Here is a 17559-nt window from a genome sequence, read left to right as displayed (position 1 = left end):
GGGGGGGGCTTTGGATGACGTTCATTTGGTGACTAGCCTTGGAGATGCCCTTAATAAATAAAGGTTGGCTAGCTTTAGATTGACTTCATTATGTGTTAAGTTATGCCGTAATATGGTCGAAGGGTATGTAGACTCTAATCCTCTAGGGTTTTGGCTACCCAAAGAATGTGAAAATTAAGCTAGCAGCCTGGCAATGCCAAATAGTTATGGGCCATGTACGCCCAATATCTTGTGTTTTGTTGTGATTTGTCATGCCAATGATGCCATGTTGCCACCCGATGGGGTTTTCACCATTGGCATACTACTATTCTGTGCTCACCAAGTTTTTGTTCTAAGATGAACCGGTGACAATGGACCATCTATCTATATATTGTTGAGCATTACCAATGGAGCAGATGTTAGTTTATAAGTGCCCCCTTTTTCTAATGCAAGCTATTTCAGAGCTCATAATATCAATCACCATCTTTTAAATCATTCGACATCAACCGCTGATTAAATACTTATGATGTGTAGGAGCAAGTCAAGAGTTGCTTCAAAAAATCCGGCAGTTTGAGCAGCTAGGCGACCTAGACGTATCCGACGTGGATGATGCTACCACGACCACGGAGGATGTGAGCTACAACATGTTGGAAACAGATTCCATAGAAGACGGTGACGATGCGTCTGCACAGGGCATACTAGACCTCCTAGAAGCAAGCTCCTCGGGGTCCAGCCACTGCTTTCAGAAGCTTCTGGTAGATTTCTTTCGCGACGATAAAACCCCAAGAAATCTAGGCCGAGGAAAGGTGTTGTTGGAGACCGCTCAAGCATGGCTGGATGGGCAAAATTGTTCATTAAGACCAATTTGGACAGTGGTGAAGATGGAGGTTGCGTCCATCGAGCAGTGGAGATGCCTCAGAGAAGACGAAAAGAATCTACTAGCCGCAGATCTAGAGAGTGATATCATCTCGTCGTTGATCGGAGAATTGGCTGACGAGTTATATTGACTCCTCGCAATGAGAAGATGACTGCTGAAAACAGCTTTGGAATATCGAGATAATTGGATCGGGCAACTTTGTACCACAACTTCCATTTGGTGTGTGTATCATCGAAACATAAGCCCATGTGAACTGTTGCAACCTTGCGGGATCTCACAACATAGTATGTTGATATAATGATGCTACAATATTTGTCACGTGTGAGTGCTTGTACATTTGTAAATGGTCCACAATCTATAGGATATGAATCTTTTGCTTGGGATAGGGCATGACAAGTTTGGCAAAACATGTGTTCTTATACGATCTTAGAAAACCACATGCATTGCGACAAAGTTGTAATAAACCATATTTTCTTGTAAGATCCTAGGAAACCACATGCATCAGGAAAATCACTTTCTTCCGCAAGTCAAGTCACATGATGTAAATCATCTTCAACGAGGAAAGAGGACATACTTCATAATGAGTGCTCGTGTTTAGTTTCCTATGTAGAACACACACAAAAAGTTTAAACCACACAACCGTTTGCGTTTGACCCAGGTCTCACTCACACAATCCGCCCTCTTTTCTTTTCCTGATGGGGCACGTGGGCCACCATCTTAATACTTGAGTGCAAACTCCCTCTTCTCTAATTCGTCTCATGCTCCTCCCATGTTCAGCACGCCCCAAAGCCTCTTGTTAGGGGTCGTTGACACTTTTTAACCAAAAATTGGACACCAAAATCGAATTGAACCGAGAAACTTTATTCTTAGGTTTTTTGGTCCTCGGTTTTTTTATCAAAGATGGCCCAGTATTCACACAAACATTCAGAGTTTACAAGATCCTGGATACAACCAGGGATACAATGAAAATACATCGAGTGAGGAATGAGTTCGCTCGATCTAGCTTACACATGAGCCGCCTCATTAGCTCTATGGCTTACATGAACAAAAGAAACAAAAGAAAAACTACTAACCAATGATTTGATCTCTACGATAATTGAGCAAGCAGCAACATTCAACTTTATGACCGGAGTAAGACAATCATATCGAAATACCAAGTTGTGGAAGCCTTCCTCCCGAGCAAGAGCAACAACACTTCATAAAGCTAGTGCTTCAACAATTTTGGCGTGGTGATGCCAACAAAACACTGACGACAGGCCATCAGACATGTGCCTCTATGGCATCAAATCACTATGCTACTCACTGAGCTCGAAGAAGAGGAGAAGACCGCATCATCAATTGTTCACACACTCGAAGAAGAGGAGAAGACCGCAACATCAATTGTTCACACAAACTAGACCTGATGATGGAGGAGCCCACTTTTAAAATTGTTCTAGAATTTTAAAAATGTTCATGAATTGAAAAAAAATGAAGAAAGAAAAAAGGGGAAAACCAACCGAAACAGATATAAACTAAAAGAAAAAGATAAAGGGAAAATGCAAAAAGAATCCAAACCTTCCAAAATAAAAAAAATGGTTGGAACCGTCCCAAAAGGGAGTACAATAATGCCTGCTCGATACAACCTGTAGGTGATCGCGGCGATGATCAAGTAGTCGATGGTATATATCTTTTGTGATACAGGGAGTGCCTATACCTCACTTCTTGCAAGATGTATGGGATGATCGCCTACAATGCAACTCAAAATGGGCTGGGTCCAAGATAGTAGTCGGAGGTATATATCTTTTGTGATATAGGGAGTGCTTGTACCTCACTTCTTGCAAGATGTATGGGACGATCGCCTACGATGCAACTCAAAATGGGCTGGGTCCAAGATTTTATGTACAACAGAACGAGGTAGAGTACATTGATACTATACGCACAATGGGGTAGAGTATACCCATATTTGTTTCTCCTCTTTCCTTTCTACTTTTGTTTATATTTTAAAATTTTCTAAATACATATATTCAAAAAATTAACGTACTTAATTTTTCAAAAGCGTCCATCGCATATTGGAAAAATGTTCATGTTGTGAAAAAAAAGTTGTTTGTGTAATTTTTAGAAAATCTCCGTATAATCCAGGAAAAATATTTCACATGTATTAAAACAATGTTCAAGATTATTTGGAAAATTTTCAACAAGTACTCAAAGAAATTGAACATGTATTTTATAAAAAAATTAATCAAATGCATTATGTATATAAAAATTTCAGCGCTTATACGAAAAATGTACATCGGGTAATCAAAAAAATGTTCAGTATCTATTTGAAAAAAAATGTTCATAATGTATTTTGAAAAAAAAATTCAAGTTCTATACGAAAAATGATTCACATGTATTTTTCAAATGTTCAACGTATATTAAAAATGTTCAACATGTGTTCGGAAAATGTTTAATGTGTATTCAGAAAAATGTTCAAACATGTATTTGTAAAAAAATGTCATCTTATTTTTAAAAAAATGTTCAGCATGTATAAAAAACTGTTAAGCGTGTATATTAAAAAAATACAATGTGTATTAAAAAAAGGTTAAATGTTTACTTGAAAATCATGTATTTTTGAAAAAGGAATTCATGGTATATCTGAAAACTGTTTCACACGTATTGAAAAAATAATAATTAACATGTATTTAAAATATCTTTGATCTGTACTTTATTTTTTTTAACTAGTATTAAAAATTCAAACAAGTATTTGAATTTTTTTTAACGTGTACCAAAAAGAGTTCAGCGTCTGTAATAAAAATGAAGATCATGTGTTTAAATGTTGACATGTATTCTAAAAAGTTAAAAGGGGTACAAAATAATATTTTTTATTGGATGAACATAAAAATAAAAATAAAAAGTAAATAAATGAAAACTATATAAAAGAAAACAGAAAAATAAAAAAGAAAGAAGATGGTCGAAGCCTTCCTAAACTGATGGAAGGTTCCCCGAAATGGTGCTCACACCCTTCCGAAAACCACTTGACTGGGCTAGATAGTAGTGAGTGCAACAGGCGAAAGACGACTAAGATCTCGTAATAGGTGACACATAGCTCTCGCGGTGCTTTGGACCCCCCCCCCCCCTAGACATAAGTCTTTGCTTTTCTTCTGTCATCCTATAAATATAATATAACTGTATTTGAAGTATCTTAAATATAATATATGAATATACTAAAAATGGTAAAGTAGTATATACTACCACATGGTCAGTGGCGGAGCGTGAACGAATGGAGTCGGGGGGATAAACAGCAACACACGCCAAAAACGGCTAGAAGATTAGAGTGGCGGGGTAAATAGAATTGCATTTAACAGTAGTATTAGCTGCTCATTGCATCAAATTCTTTTGGAAGGGCGGACAAGACCCGGAATTGTCCCTCCGACACTCTGCCCCTACACATGGTAGTATATGATATGTGGGTATAACTACACCCGGTTGTAGGATGTATTCTCCGTTAATCATGTATTTATGAAATGTTCATCATGAATGAAGAATATGTTATGTTGGGTATTTCCAAAATAGTAATCATGTAGTAAATATATTTATTGCATATTTAAGAATATTAATCGTTTATTTAAATAATGTTCATCATGTATTGACAAATCCTTATTGGGTAATTAAAAAATGTTCATCAGGTATTAAAAATTATGTTTTTGTATTTAATAATTGTTCGTCATTCACTAAAAAATATCTGATATTTTAAAAAATATTTTATATTTAAAACTATCCAAGTATTTGTAAAAATATAGTCATATATTTAATAAAATATTCATGTACTTTTTTTGAGGGAAATGTTCATGTACTTTTAACGATTTTTCATGCATATTTGATAAATATTTTGTAAATAATAAAATCACGTAATTTGGATTGTTCATATATTTAAAAACTGCTCACATCTTTTTAAAATGTTTGTACACTTGTAAAAACACAAGCTTATAAAAATGTTTTGTATATTCTTTAATAGCGTTCACACACTTTTAGAAAAAATATGTATTTTTAAAAAGTTTAAATGTTATAAAAGGAATAACAAACATAAAGAGAAAACAAAAAAGGAGAACAGAAAAGGTGCAAAAAGAAGAAAGAAGCAGAAAAGATAAAAAAGGAGAGAAAGAAGCAAAATAGAAACACCGAATCAGTGAAAAAAAATGCCCGCTAATGAGCCTGCTCATGCATGCTTCGACTCTTAAGCAAGCGCAAGTTATAACTTGCAATAAGCGAGATATAGCACTGGCGGCAATTTTTTGTATTTGTTTGCATCTCTCAACTATTGCTCGTAGAGCATATGCATTGTCCTAAGGAGAAACTATTGGTCTATTTCCACATACAGACCACTATCATCTGATTTCTTACTTGCGTCGAAATAGGAGTACGAAAATAATCGAACGGAGATACTTTGGTTTATTTTCCTAGGAACCTTATTTTGGTGAGCATTTTGGAAAAAACCGATTTTTTGCTATTGCGGAATTGCAGAAACAGCTCAGCCAGCAGTTTTCTCTACTTTGCTAGGATTCTGGTGTGATTATCCTGCCATTAATATGCTACGGAGAAAGTTTTGAAGTACTGCAGCTAGTGACTGCCGCTCTCTTTCATGCATGGGCCCGCAGAAGATTTCTTCCAGCGATTAGATTCCCAAGACAGTTTTGTACTATTCCTCGGCACTCCGAATTAGCGTTCGAACAAAATCGCAGTCGTATTTTTGTTTTGTTTTGAGCCGAGTCAAGTCGGTGGTGCATCGTTATCTGGTGGACTGGAAATTCTGGGAACAAAACGCACATCGGCTTGGCCGACTTAAGGGAACCGGCGTTCCTGGCGTGACCCCGTGCATGGACCATGCATGGTGTAGTAGCTTTGTTGGGTGAGAATGTACGCTTGGTTCGTCGTAGAAAAGAAGCAGTTGAACGAACAGCAATCAAGAGGGCGTACGTACGTGAACGTGACCTTGCGGCAATTTCAAGGTTTGGTTCAACTGATCATCATTTTTTGCTGTGCGTCCTCTCCACCTGCCTATGCAGGTCGAGGTGTTTCATTTCAACGCGGAATAATGAGCAGCAACAAGAAGCTTTTCTTGGTAAGTATCAGGACTGAAACATGCTGGTTGTTGCTGTGTTGATTTTGTTTAGATTTAGTTTTTTTTAACACGATACAGACGCAAGCGCTCATATATACGTGCATATACTCATTCTTATGAACACACACACGCACATCGTACCTCTATGAGCACCTTTGAGGGACCGAGTCGACAAATCATCTTGAGATTTTATGAAGTCATCATAGACGAGCGTTTCCTCCCAGTAAACACGCACTGCCGGAAATCCTGAAATGAATCAAGAATAAATATAAGTATTAAAACTTGAACCCCGATGAGCTCACCTAACCATCCAACCACAGGTTGGTTCGTGATCTTGTTTGGGTTTAGGTTAAGAACGAGGCAATGGTGGACTAGGACATCTAGGAGGATACTTGGCCACGCCATGCGTGCGTGTTCTATCTATCTACCCGGAACGTGTACTTACTCGGTTGCAAGGTATGGATATGCTCTGATCCATCCGGCTTGGCCCGGGGCATCACTTCGCCTCACACATCCCTCTCGACAAACCCTCGGCCGCGGACCGGCGAGGCCGGCCTCGGCGAAGCAGACACGCCGGCCGGTCGCCACCCGAACGTCGCCGTCCACGCACGCTGCCAGCCATACCTTCCCGGGAAAACCCGGGCCAGCCGGCACTCGATTTCCGTTGCTGAATATTCGACGCATGCTTGGACGCGAGCTGCGCGAGGGTGAACACAAAGGAAGACCCGAGCGAGGACGCGCACAGAGGCGACGGACGGCGCCGTGTAGGTGAACAGTTGCTGTAGCGGCGAGGTGGCACGCGCAGGTGATCCCACGCTTTGGTGTGGCCGCCGGGCCGTACGAGACGGGAGGAACGTACCAAGTGGCGGACACGGACACACGGTGGTTGTTTGGTCCCCTGCGGCTGCTCCAAATCTAAGTGGCGCTGCTTACGGAAGACACATGTGGCTCGTGGTGTCTGCCTACACTGCTTTGGTATGAAGCAAAGGAAATATGGCTACGCTAATCATTGCCATTCCGGTGCCAACACCTAAAAACGGAGCTGTGGTGTACTTCCCTACAGTGTAGAACACTGCTTAAAGTGGGTGTGGGTCGTTGTTTTGCTTTCCGATAAAAACTAGTGTGGGATACTACTTTGCAACAGCTTCTTCCATTTGCACCGCCTCTCCTACTCTTTCTCTTCTTCTTTTTTAGAAAAAAACAACTCTCCTTGCCTTAAGAGCAACTTCAAAGAGCCGACCCATTTCGTCCGTCTGCGTCTGTTTGAATCGGCGCGGACAAAAATGGCGGCCCAACGCGCCGCCCTAAACCTAAATCACGTCCGCGTCGCGTCCGTGCCGACGCATTTGCGGCCCAAATTTGCGCCTCAAATGCGTCGGCGCGGACGCCGAACGGACGCTTTGCGCGCCTTCTCGCTATCCACCGCGTCCCCACATGGCAGCCGTCCAACTACCCGCTGCCCACGTGGTCAGCTTAATTTATAACGACGGGCCCACGGGTCAGTGACGGCGCTCGTCCTTTTTTAAGCCGACCGTGCGGCGGGGCCGTCCTCATCCAAACTCGTCGTCCCCATCTGCCCACCTTGCTCCCTCGTCGCCGGCAAACCCTAGCCACCACAACCACAGCGAGGATGGGCCTCTTCTCTGGTGCCAGCGGCAGCAAGGCCAAGGGCAAGTCCCCCGCCACCCCTTTCCCCTCCGAGTTCCTCCCACCCCCGTCGGCGCCTCGCCGATAGAGGCAGCGCATCAGCGTGCCAGTGCACCAGGCGGAGTGGCACTGGCCGAACCGCCAGCCTCTGTCGTATCCAGATAGGATCCCAGTGCCGGCGGCGCCGCGGTCGGCTCGTGCTCACGCGGAGGAGGTGTGGCGCCGGCGGGCGCTGCTGACGTCGGAGCAGCGCCTCGACAGGGCCTACGCAACCGACTCACCCAACTAGGCGAGGTGGTTCGCCTTCGAGCACGAGGAGGCGAGGCGACGGGGCGTGCGCGAGGTCGACCGGAGGCCAACGCCGCTGGTCGTCCGCGAGGAGAACCAGGCGGCCCTTGCTGCCGTCTACCGGGAGAGCGAGGAGGACAAGCGGCGCAGAGCGGAGGCGGAAGAGGAGGCCCGCTACGAGGCGGCAATGGCGCAGGCCCTTGCCCTCTCCGTGGCGGGCGACAACTTGGTGCCGCCGGTGCCCCCGCCGTCCCCCATCAAGCCGGAGCCCGAGCCCGAGCCCATCGCGCGCTTCTCCTGGAATGAAGTGGTGCGCGAGTGGGTGTCCGCGCCACCGGTTTGGCTGGGGGCGACGCCGGCGCAGGAGCAGGCCTACCTCGAGATGTGGCGCCAGCGCCGGCTGGCAGAGGAGCGCCGTCAAGGCGAGTACGAGGAGATGCTCGAGCGCGACCTCAAGGAGGAGGCGCGCCAGGCCGTGGCTGCACAGGCGGCCGCACAGCCACCCGCCCTGGCACTACCTGCGCCGGCACAGCCCGACATGGCGGCGCTCTGGAACACGGCGTTTGCCTGGGCCGGGCCGGCGCCGACGCTCATCGACCTTACGGATCCCGAGGACGATGATGATGACGCCTAGGGCAACGCGCCGCCTTGTAGTTTAGGCTGTTTTTATTTTTTTTAAATACAAATGTGGACGTGTGGACTCTCGTCGGCCTTCGTGACCGGCTTTAATGTTTAATTAATGATGTTTTTCTTTTTTAAAATATGCATGCGTTCATTTTTTTTGGCGCCGTCAAAATGGGTCTCAGGCAGGGCCGGTCCTGTAATTTTGGGGGCCCGGAGCGAGACGTCCTAACAATAAAAAGTGATATACATATATATATTACCTTAAAATTTTCTTCTATTATTCCTCGATTCAAAGTCACTTATGAAGGTAGTGATGTTAGTATCTATCTAATAATTTCTTCTCGACGCATAATGTTGCCAAACCATTTAAACTCTTTTCGAGTCATTGTTTCTCTCAATTGCTTAATTTCCTATTATAATGAGCATAATAAAAATATTTTCATCGTGTAGATGGTATTTCATTTTTTTGTCTTCTCTCATAGGCCGTTTCTCAATTAAGATGGCTCTTGCTTTACTATCAAGATTATCCAAATTTCTTGGATCATAAATTGATAAATATCAACAGTATAAACTAGTTGTTCATCAACACTAGCTGACTATGCCTATGCATCAAATGAATTACCTACATTCTCGGAGCCACAAGATGTTGGTGTCGCCATTTTCTTCTTGCTCATCAGATTCTGAGTTCCCATCAGTTGATTGTCCTTTCTCTTTGACAACTATCACCAACTCATCATTTGGGTTTATTGAAATAGGGGAAGCACCAGTATTACTTAAAAATTGATGAATATTTATGAGCTGTGATTGTACCAAATCATCCGCAGCTTTCTTCATTTTCCTGTTATCACTACGAGATGGATACTTTCCCAACATGATAAGACACAATACTGAAAAAAAAATGCATCAATTGACTATTGTTGAAGAGCTATTCATCTAGGAGACTAGGAACCGTAATATGAATATAGGATGACCGTTGGAGTTGCTCTAAGGAAAAGAGAATAGTTCTTGAATGATTAATGATGACTATATGATTAGTATAACGCAGCATTTTACATGCGGGATTAATTTTCTACAAAATCTAGTACTAAAATTTAGCAGTAACTTCACTGGAGCATTGAATTGGTGCCACAATTGGCATGTCGTACTTAGTACTAGAAGCAAGCAACCAAATTATTTCAGGGAAGAAGATAAGCACCATTAATCAGCACTGCCCCGGGCGCCCGGCCCCTCTCCCGCGCGGGCTCCCCACGTTTACCAAACCGTGACAAAAGTCCGCCATGCCGGAACCACCACGTCCGTGCGCCGTTCCGCGTTATAAACCGCCTCCCGCGGCCCAGCCCCACAGAAACCCCCTAAGCCAGCCAAGGCAACCTCCCTCTGCCCGCCCCAGACGGAGACGCACACGCTCACGAGGTCCGTGCGCTCCCTCGATCGCATGGCCGCGCCGGCGACCAGCCTCCGGCGCGCGGAGCTGTGCGCCGCCGCCGTGTCGGCCGCGGACGTGGCGTCGTGGTGGTGCGCGGTGGCGCTCGTCGCGCTCGTGCTGCTGGGCGCGCTCAGCGCGGAGACCGCGGACGGCGACGGGGAAGGCGCCGCGGCGTACTTCCGCGGCCCGCGGCTCGGCGGCGCGGCGGCGCGGCCGTGCGACGAGGTGTACGTGGTCGGGGAAGGCGAGACGCTGCACACCATCAGCGACAAGTGCGGCGACCCGTTCATCGTGGAGAGGAACCCGCACGTGCACGACCCCGACGACGTCTTCCCGGGGCTCGTCCTCGCGCTCCGGCCGACCAAGAACACCTAGGCCTTGGCCGTCTGACATGCTGCTGCTCCGTGCGCGCGCGCCGGGGTGAGCGCGGAGACCTCGAAGAGTTCTGCTGTGCCCCCTGCGCTGCTTCTTTTCCTTGGTTGCTTTGATCCTTTCCTTGTCAACTGCCCATCTTCATCTTGATGAAGTTTCTTATGAGAGGGGAGAAAATGGCAACTTGTATATATTAAGAGGATGTTGCGAGTTTTATATGAGTACAAATTGAGTTGAATGGGCCGGCTCTAGTTCGTTTTACATCCATTGTTTACTTGATTATTACAATCTTTTTTTTCTTTCGGTATATTCTGACTTTTTGGAAAGACGAGGCTCTTCTTTTCGTTTCCCAGAATACTTCCCGTGCATATTAAGTTGTAGTACTAACAAAGATGGCTCAAGCGAATCAACCTGTGGTTGAGTTGGTTAGGTGGACAGTGGTATCCCCAACCCATCAGTGTTCAAATCCTGGTGCTCGCATTATTCCTGAATTTATTTCAGAATTTCCGGCGATGCGCTTTCAGGACGAGGCGCCTACGGTGACTTCGTAAATCTTAAGATGATATGCTGGCTCAGTCTCTCGGAGGTGCTCATAAGGGTAGGGTGTGCGTGTGTACGTTCATAGGGGTGAGTGTATGCGCATATACGAGCGCTTGTGTCTGTACTGATGCTTAAAAAAAAAGATGGCTCAACAGGAGACCTACCTACATAGTTTATGTTTGGGAAACTGTATGTATACACTTTAGTGGTACATCAAATTAGTATAACCAGTGTAGATGATTGTAAAAGACAATATGATTTCAGTTAAATGAAATCGGTGAGGGAGCTCTCTTATTATATAAAAACGAATTAGTATAACCAAGCCCTTCGATTCAGGTTGGAGTACACACAAGTGCTTTCTGCATGATCCAAAACGTCTTGTTAGGTTGCTAACTCACGGTAAGAAAACCAAACTCCAAAGCAAGTGGCGCTGCAACTGCAAGTGTAACGTAATAACGTACTCCTTCTGTTTGAAAAAAATTTGTCTCTCAAATGAATGTATCTAGCACAAAATTAATGCTAAATGCATCCATTTGAGAAACAAGTTTGGGACAAGTTTTTCCGGACGAAGGAAGTATGTATCAACTAATGCTGAGTACTTGAGTAGAACACAAGTAGCTCGTATCTTTTTTTTTGAAATGCCAGTAGCTCATATCTGCTGCCCGCGAAACTCGCCACGCGCCGCCCCTGACCCTTTTCAACAGGAGCACTAACAGGGTCAATTTTGATGCTCTAGGAGTACCCTATGTGGTGTCTAGCCCTCGTCACATGTCACGTGCTGAACATTCTTTCTGAATTTTGTTTTCTCATTTTTTTCTGTATGCGTTTTCGGTTTTTAGATGGGGTTTTCTATGAGGTTTTTTGGCTTTTTGGTTTTCGCACGATTTTCCCTACGTTTTGGAGATTCTTTTTGCGCGTGATTTTTTTGGATTTTTGAAAATTATGCTTTCATGAGAAGTGCAAATTTGCTTTTCACGGCAGCACAAATTTTCTTCTGTTGTGCTTTTTGAAAAAGAAAAAACATTACTTACACGAGAAGCACATATTTGCTTCTTCTGAAGGCACATATTTAATTCCACGGGAAGCTTCTTGAAAATAGAAAAAATATGTGCTTCCACGAGAAGCATCTATGTGCTTCTCATAGAGACACAGATTTGCTTCACGAGAAACACAGTGGAAAAAACCGTACTTCCATGAGAAGTACATATTTGCTTCCACAACAAACATATTGTTGTGCTCTGGGAAAGGGAAAAAATTGTGCTTCCACGACAAGCACACAAATTGCTTCTCGGAAAAGCAAACCATGCTTCCACAAGAAGCATAAATTTTATTTTCGTGCAAGTACAGATTCTCAAAAGGTGAAAGTGAAATGCCGCAACCATTTTTTTCATCATTCCTTTTTTGTTGCCATTTTTTCATCTTTTGTGGTGGTGGTGGTGGTGGGGGGGGGGGGGTTATTGGCTTTTATCCTAGGAAAAAAATCATCGAAACCTAATAACATTGGATCTACTTTCTAAGATTTCGACGCGAGAAATCCAGCAGTGAAAACAATTTGGAATTTGAACGGACGGTTCAAAAGATAAATCATTTTGAATAAACGAATCTAAAAAAAAAGAAAAAACTCGCAGGTTACGTCAAGTGGCGTACATGCAGTGCGCCAGTTGTCAGCGTACGAAAAAGTAGAATAACTAGTTATTTCGTGTTTTAACTAGGTAGCTTTGGACTCTCAATGGGCTCATGTGTTCCGCATGTTACCTAGAGACCTCCTATATGGCACCTTATGCGCCAGTTTTGCCACGCGACCCTCACACACGAGATCGTTTGGGCCAGCCCATTAAGCACGACACCGCTCGAACAGGCTGCTTGCTCGCTTGATTGTCCCTACTAGTTTTGTTGTCAATTTTCTCAAGACAAAACTCGGTCATAAGTTGACCATTGGAGCATTGATGGCTCATCGCTGACTGTGTTGACCAATGTCTTTTCAAATTTGAAAAAAAAGATTGTGAATACAAATAAGATACATCAATTTGAAAAAAACATGTATATAAAAAAGTTTGTGGATTCGAAAAGGTCATGAATTTGAAAAATAAGTGAATTGGAAAAAGATTCACGAACTTGAAAAATGAATTTGTAAAAAGTTCACGAATTTAAGAAAAGTTCACGAATTTGGAAAACAAGTTTGCAAATTTGAAAAATAAAGAAATTCGTGGAAATTAAAATAAAAAAATAAAAGGGAAAAAGGAACCAAAAGCGGCCTAAATATGGACCGAAACAAAACATGAAAGAACCGACCACAAAAAAAACACGAGAAGAACTAGACTGCCGCTATGGCATTAAATGGGTCGGCCATTTGGTCTTGTTTGCACCACATACGATTTACACTCTATTTTTGTCTAAAAAAATACACTCTATGTGGCTCTGAAGGCGCCAAATAGCATTCGGGTATTATCTACGTTTTTTTTTGAGAATCTCACAAAGCTTTATTACCGAATCATAATGTTCATAGGTACAAAAAGAAGATCGCCGGGTTGTCCTAGCCAAGTGTGTCGGCCAAACCCTAAAGATAACGCATGCTTTGCGAGCTTATGGGCCTCCGTATTGGAGGTCCTATACTCATGAGTAAACGAACATGAAATAAAGGTAGTTGCTCTAGTCTTGATTTCCTCGACAATGGCTCCAAATTCTGCTGAGCTTCCCTGTCTGATTGCATCTACCACCACCTTGCAATCGGAGGCAACAAGTAAATGGTTGATATAGAGATCTTCTGAAAGTGCTAATGCCTCCCGAACAGCTAGTGCTTCTAGCACTTGGGGGTTGTGCAGTCCTCTGAAAACGAGAGCTGACGCTCCCATGAACAAACCTCTCTCATCCCTGCAAACCACACCAACTGCGCCAAACGTACCTGGGCGTGACACGGCCGCGTCCACATTGAGTTTGTAGTAATCTGTTGGTGGTGGAATCCACGTACGGGGTCGTTGTACTGCTATCCCATGTGCTTCCTCCTTCTTCTTCTTCAAAAACTCTATGTCTGATAAGTAAGCTTTGATGAAGTTGTCAGTGGCAAACGGAGTCTGGTATATATCCTCATGTATAGCTTTCCGTCTTGCACTCCAAATCGCCCATAAAGTAACAATCATCAACTGAAATTGCTCCGGTGGAAGAGAGTCATTCATGGCAAAGAGCCACAGCCGTGCGTTAGGTTCTGAGGTTGCCCACATGTGCTCGACCATCTCGGCTTCTGAAAGTGCCCACACACACCTAGACACATTACACTCCAGCAAAGAATGCCGCCAGCTATCCTGCCCTCCGCATAGGGAGCAAGCACTCGTAGTGGCCATATGACGATGGTTTAGGACATCTCCCGTAGGGAGTGAGTGTTGCGCCAATCGCCAAGTGAAAAAGCGCAGTTTCGGTGGCACTGACATGTTCCATAGCGAGTTCCACCCCCTCATCTCATGTTCAGAGTTGGAAGGATCCTCCCTTTCCTCCAGCCATGCCTCGCGCCCAATCTTGATCTTGACAATCATCTTATAAGCTGACCGTACAGAAAAACGCCCCCTTGGATCATCATTCCATGCCCAGAAATCGTCCACACGCCGTGTACAGAGCGGTATTTGCAAGATCGCCTCCACATCAATGGGTATGAACACCTGTCTAAGCAAGTCCTCTCGCCATGCAGCTCTAGTGTGGTCGATCAGATCAGAAACCAGTTGCGGTGGGTCAGCAACTAAGGAGGCCACCGGCTTCATCATTCCGTCCCTTGGGATCCAACTATGTTGCCATATGTTCGTGGTAGTTCCATCACCAATACGCCGGATAGCTCCTTGGGTGATAATATCTCTCCCATCAAGTATAGATCGCCACACCTGAGAAGGATGTGGACCTAGTTGAGCTTCAAGGACTGTACATTGTGGAAAATATGATGCTTTAAGGATTTGTGCACTAAGAGAGGAGGGATCATTCAATAATCTCCAAATTTGCCGAGACAAAAGTGCCAAGTTGAAGATTTCTATATCCCGAAAGCCAAGTCCTCCCAAACTTTTCGGTCGGGTCATCAAATCCCAAGCTACCCAACATGGTTTCCTCTTGCCTCTCTTGCTCCCCCACCAAAATTGACGAATGAGTGACGTAATGCTTCCACAAAGGCCTCGAGGTAATCTGAAGCAAGACATCGAAAAAACTGGTAAAGCTTGAGCCACAGATTTTATGAGAACCTCCTTTCCTGCCACTGATAAAAGTTTCTCCATCCATCCCTTTATCCTTTCCCAAACTCTGTCTCGTAAATATTTGAAGGTGCCATTTTTGGACTGTCCAACATCGGTCGGCAGACCCAAATACTTTTCACTGAAAGACTCATTCTGCACATTAAGTATATTCTTTATCTCCACCGTAAGGGTCTCCGGGCATCCCTTACTGAAAAATATGGACGATTTATCATAGTTTACCCTTTGGCCCGAAGCCAAGCAATATGCATCAAGTAGGTTTGAAACCTCATTTGCCCCGTGGACACTAGACTTGAAAAGCAGCAGGCTGTCATCTGCAAACAAAAGGTGGTTCACTACCGGAGCCGTGGGCGCCACCTTTATGCCACCGAGCACTAATGACTGAGAACTGTGTTTTAAAAGGCACGAAAGGCCCTCCACTGCAATCAAGAATAAGTAAGGGGAAATAGGATCTCCCTGCCTGATACCCCTGGAAGGTGAGAAGCTCTCTAATCTTTCTCCATTAAACAAGACCGAGAATGAAACAGAAGTGATCATGCTCATAACTGTATGGATCCAATCTGGTGCAAAGCCAAGCTTAACCATAATTGCCTTTAGATAAGGCCACTCTAGTCTGTCATATGCCTTCATCATATCAAGCTTAAGTGCACAAAAGCTGTTTGTCTTGGATCTGTTTCTTTTCATGAAGTGCAAACATTCATACGCACAAATAATATTATCCGTGATCAAGCTCCCGGGAACAAAGGCTGATTGCTCCTTTGAGATAATATCTGGCAATATCAACTTCAATCTATTCGACACCACTTTAGAAGCTATTTTATAAATCACATTGCAAAGGCTGATAGGCCTAAACTGGGTAAGTAGAGTGGGATTTTGTACCTTGGGTATCAACACGAGTACCGTATCATTAATGCTTGCAGCAGTCTCCTCTCCACGGACGATCCAAAGCACCACTTTAGTTACTTCATCCCCACAAATGTCCCAGTGGCGCTGATAGAAGTGTGCAGGAAAACCATCTGGCCCCGGTGCCTTCGTAGGAAACATCTGAAACAGGGCCTGCTTTACTTCCTCATTTGTGTAAGGAGCGCAAAGCGAAGAATTCATCTCTGGTGTCACTTTCCGAGGCACATGTTGTAATACATCATCTACCCCCTGTACACCTTCCGTCGTGTACAAGGTTTTATAGAAATATGTCACAAGTTGTTTCATCTCAGCCTTGTCCTCTACTCTTATACCCAGCGCATTGTGTAGAGCTCGAATCATATTCTTCCTACGCCGCATATTTGCTCTCATGTGAAAAATTTTTGTGTTGCGATCACCCGCAGTCAGCCACTGTATGCGCGATCTTTGTCTCCACATTAACTCCTCCCTATGATAGAGCTCAACCAGTCGTTCATTCAACTTTTGCTCAAGGTGATTTGGAGCAGTCCTAGACGGAACACTTCGAAGCCTCTCTAGCTCCGCTTTTGCCTTCTTGATCTCCTTCCTAACACTTCCAAAAGTTGCATCCTCCCATGCCGAGAGGTTCTTTGACAGAAGCTCCAATTTTCTGCGAATCCCCTCAACTCCTTGATCCGCTTGCAGTTCGCTCCATCCTGAGCTGATAGTGTCACGCCATGATTCATGTGACTCCCACATCACTTCGTACCGGAAGCTCGGTTTAGGGCGTGGTAAAACCTCTTCAAACTGTACGAGTATTGGTCCATGATCCGAGGATGCCGAAGTTAAGTTTGTAACCTTGGCCATAGGGAAAAGCGCCGCCCAATCAGCTGTGGCCATCGCTCTGTCAAGCCTCACGCGGGTGTAGGATCCCCTGATCACTTTTTTCTCAAAGGTCCAAAATCTGCCATGATAGCCCAAGTCCATCAACATGCAAACGTCAACCGCATCCCGGAAACCTTGTATTTGTGCATTACTCCGATTAGCAGCTCCCTCATGTTCATCCGGACGTAAAACTTCGTTAAAATCGCCCAAACACAGCCAAGGGAGGTTGCTAAAAGACGCCAACCCCTTTAGGAGATCCCATGTTTGGTGTCTCAGTTGTGTCTGGGCCTCGCCATACACACATGTCAACCTCCATGGGTCTTTCCCTTCCTCTACCACCTTTGCATAAATATGATAAACAGAATCACCCAAGATCTCAACATTTATTGTATTATTCCAAAAAATCCCTATTCCTCCACTTCTTCCTTGACTATCTATCGCATAGGCATTATCATAGCCCAAAGTGTTAGCTAAAGCTTCTACACGTGCACCCTTTACTTGAGTTTCAACAATACACAACATGGTAGGGGTAAATTTCTTCGCAAAGTCGCGAAGCTCACGAACTGTCGCGGCTTTACCCGCGCCGCGACAGTTCCAACAAAATGAACTCATTGCGTCCGGCGGCACTCCTCGGAGGAGCCCGCCGATCCATCATACTGGTCCTTGCCACGTTCCACTCCATCTGTCACCATACTCGGTGTCCCTGCATCAGACAGCTCCTTAAACAGGGCTCCTTTATTGC

The 17559-nt window shown here is 44.4% G+C and overlaps 2 protein-coding genes across 3 annotated transcripts in view; both read left to right on the top strand.

The window, feature by feature from the left end:
• The window catches only part of LOC119358053, a 3928-nt gene extending 2570 nt beyond the window's left edge, over positions 1 to 1358 (top strand). The window contains exon 4 of the mRNA XM_037624773.1: positions 514 to 1358. Within this exon, the coding sequence (XP_037480670.1) occupies positions 514 to 986 (473 nt within the window). The 3' untranslated portion in view covers positions 987 to 1358. The remainder of the gene's footprint in view (positions 1 to 513) is intronic.
• An 8396-nt stretch (positions 1359 to 9754) lies between these two features.
• Positions 9755 to 10551, top strand: LOC119356021. Of its 2 annotated transcripts, XM_037622915.1 has the most exons (2): positions 9755 to 9905; positions 10130 to 10551. In XM_037622915.1, the coding sequence occupies exons 1-2, from the start codon at positions 9770 to 9772 to the stop codon at positions 10291 to 10293; spliced, it is 300 nt and encodes a 99-aa protein (XP_037478812.1). In that variant the 5' UTR covers positions 9755 to 9769; the 3' UTR covers positions 10294 to 10551. The 2 variants fall into 2 exon arrangements, with proteins under 2 accessions (XP_037478812.1, XP_037478811.1); XM_037622914.1 differs by having other exon boundaries at positions 9826 to 10551.
• Positions 10552 to 17559: the final 7008 nt, after the last annotated feature.

This window comes from Triticum dicoccoides, chromosome 2A (genome assembly GCF_002162155.2).
Source record: "Triticum dicoccoides isolate Atlit2015 ecotype Zavitan chromosome 2A, WEW_v2.0, whole genome shotgun sequence".
Taxonomy (NCBI): domain Eukaryota; kingdom Viridiplantae; phylum Streptophyta; class Magnoliopsida; order Poales; family Poaceae; genus Triticum; species Triticum dicoccoides.
The sequence above is the reverse complement of the archived record's forward strand: the minus strand, read 5'-3'. Positions and strand labels throughout refer to the sequence as shown.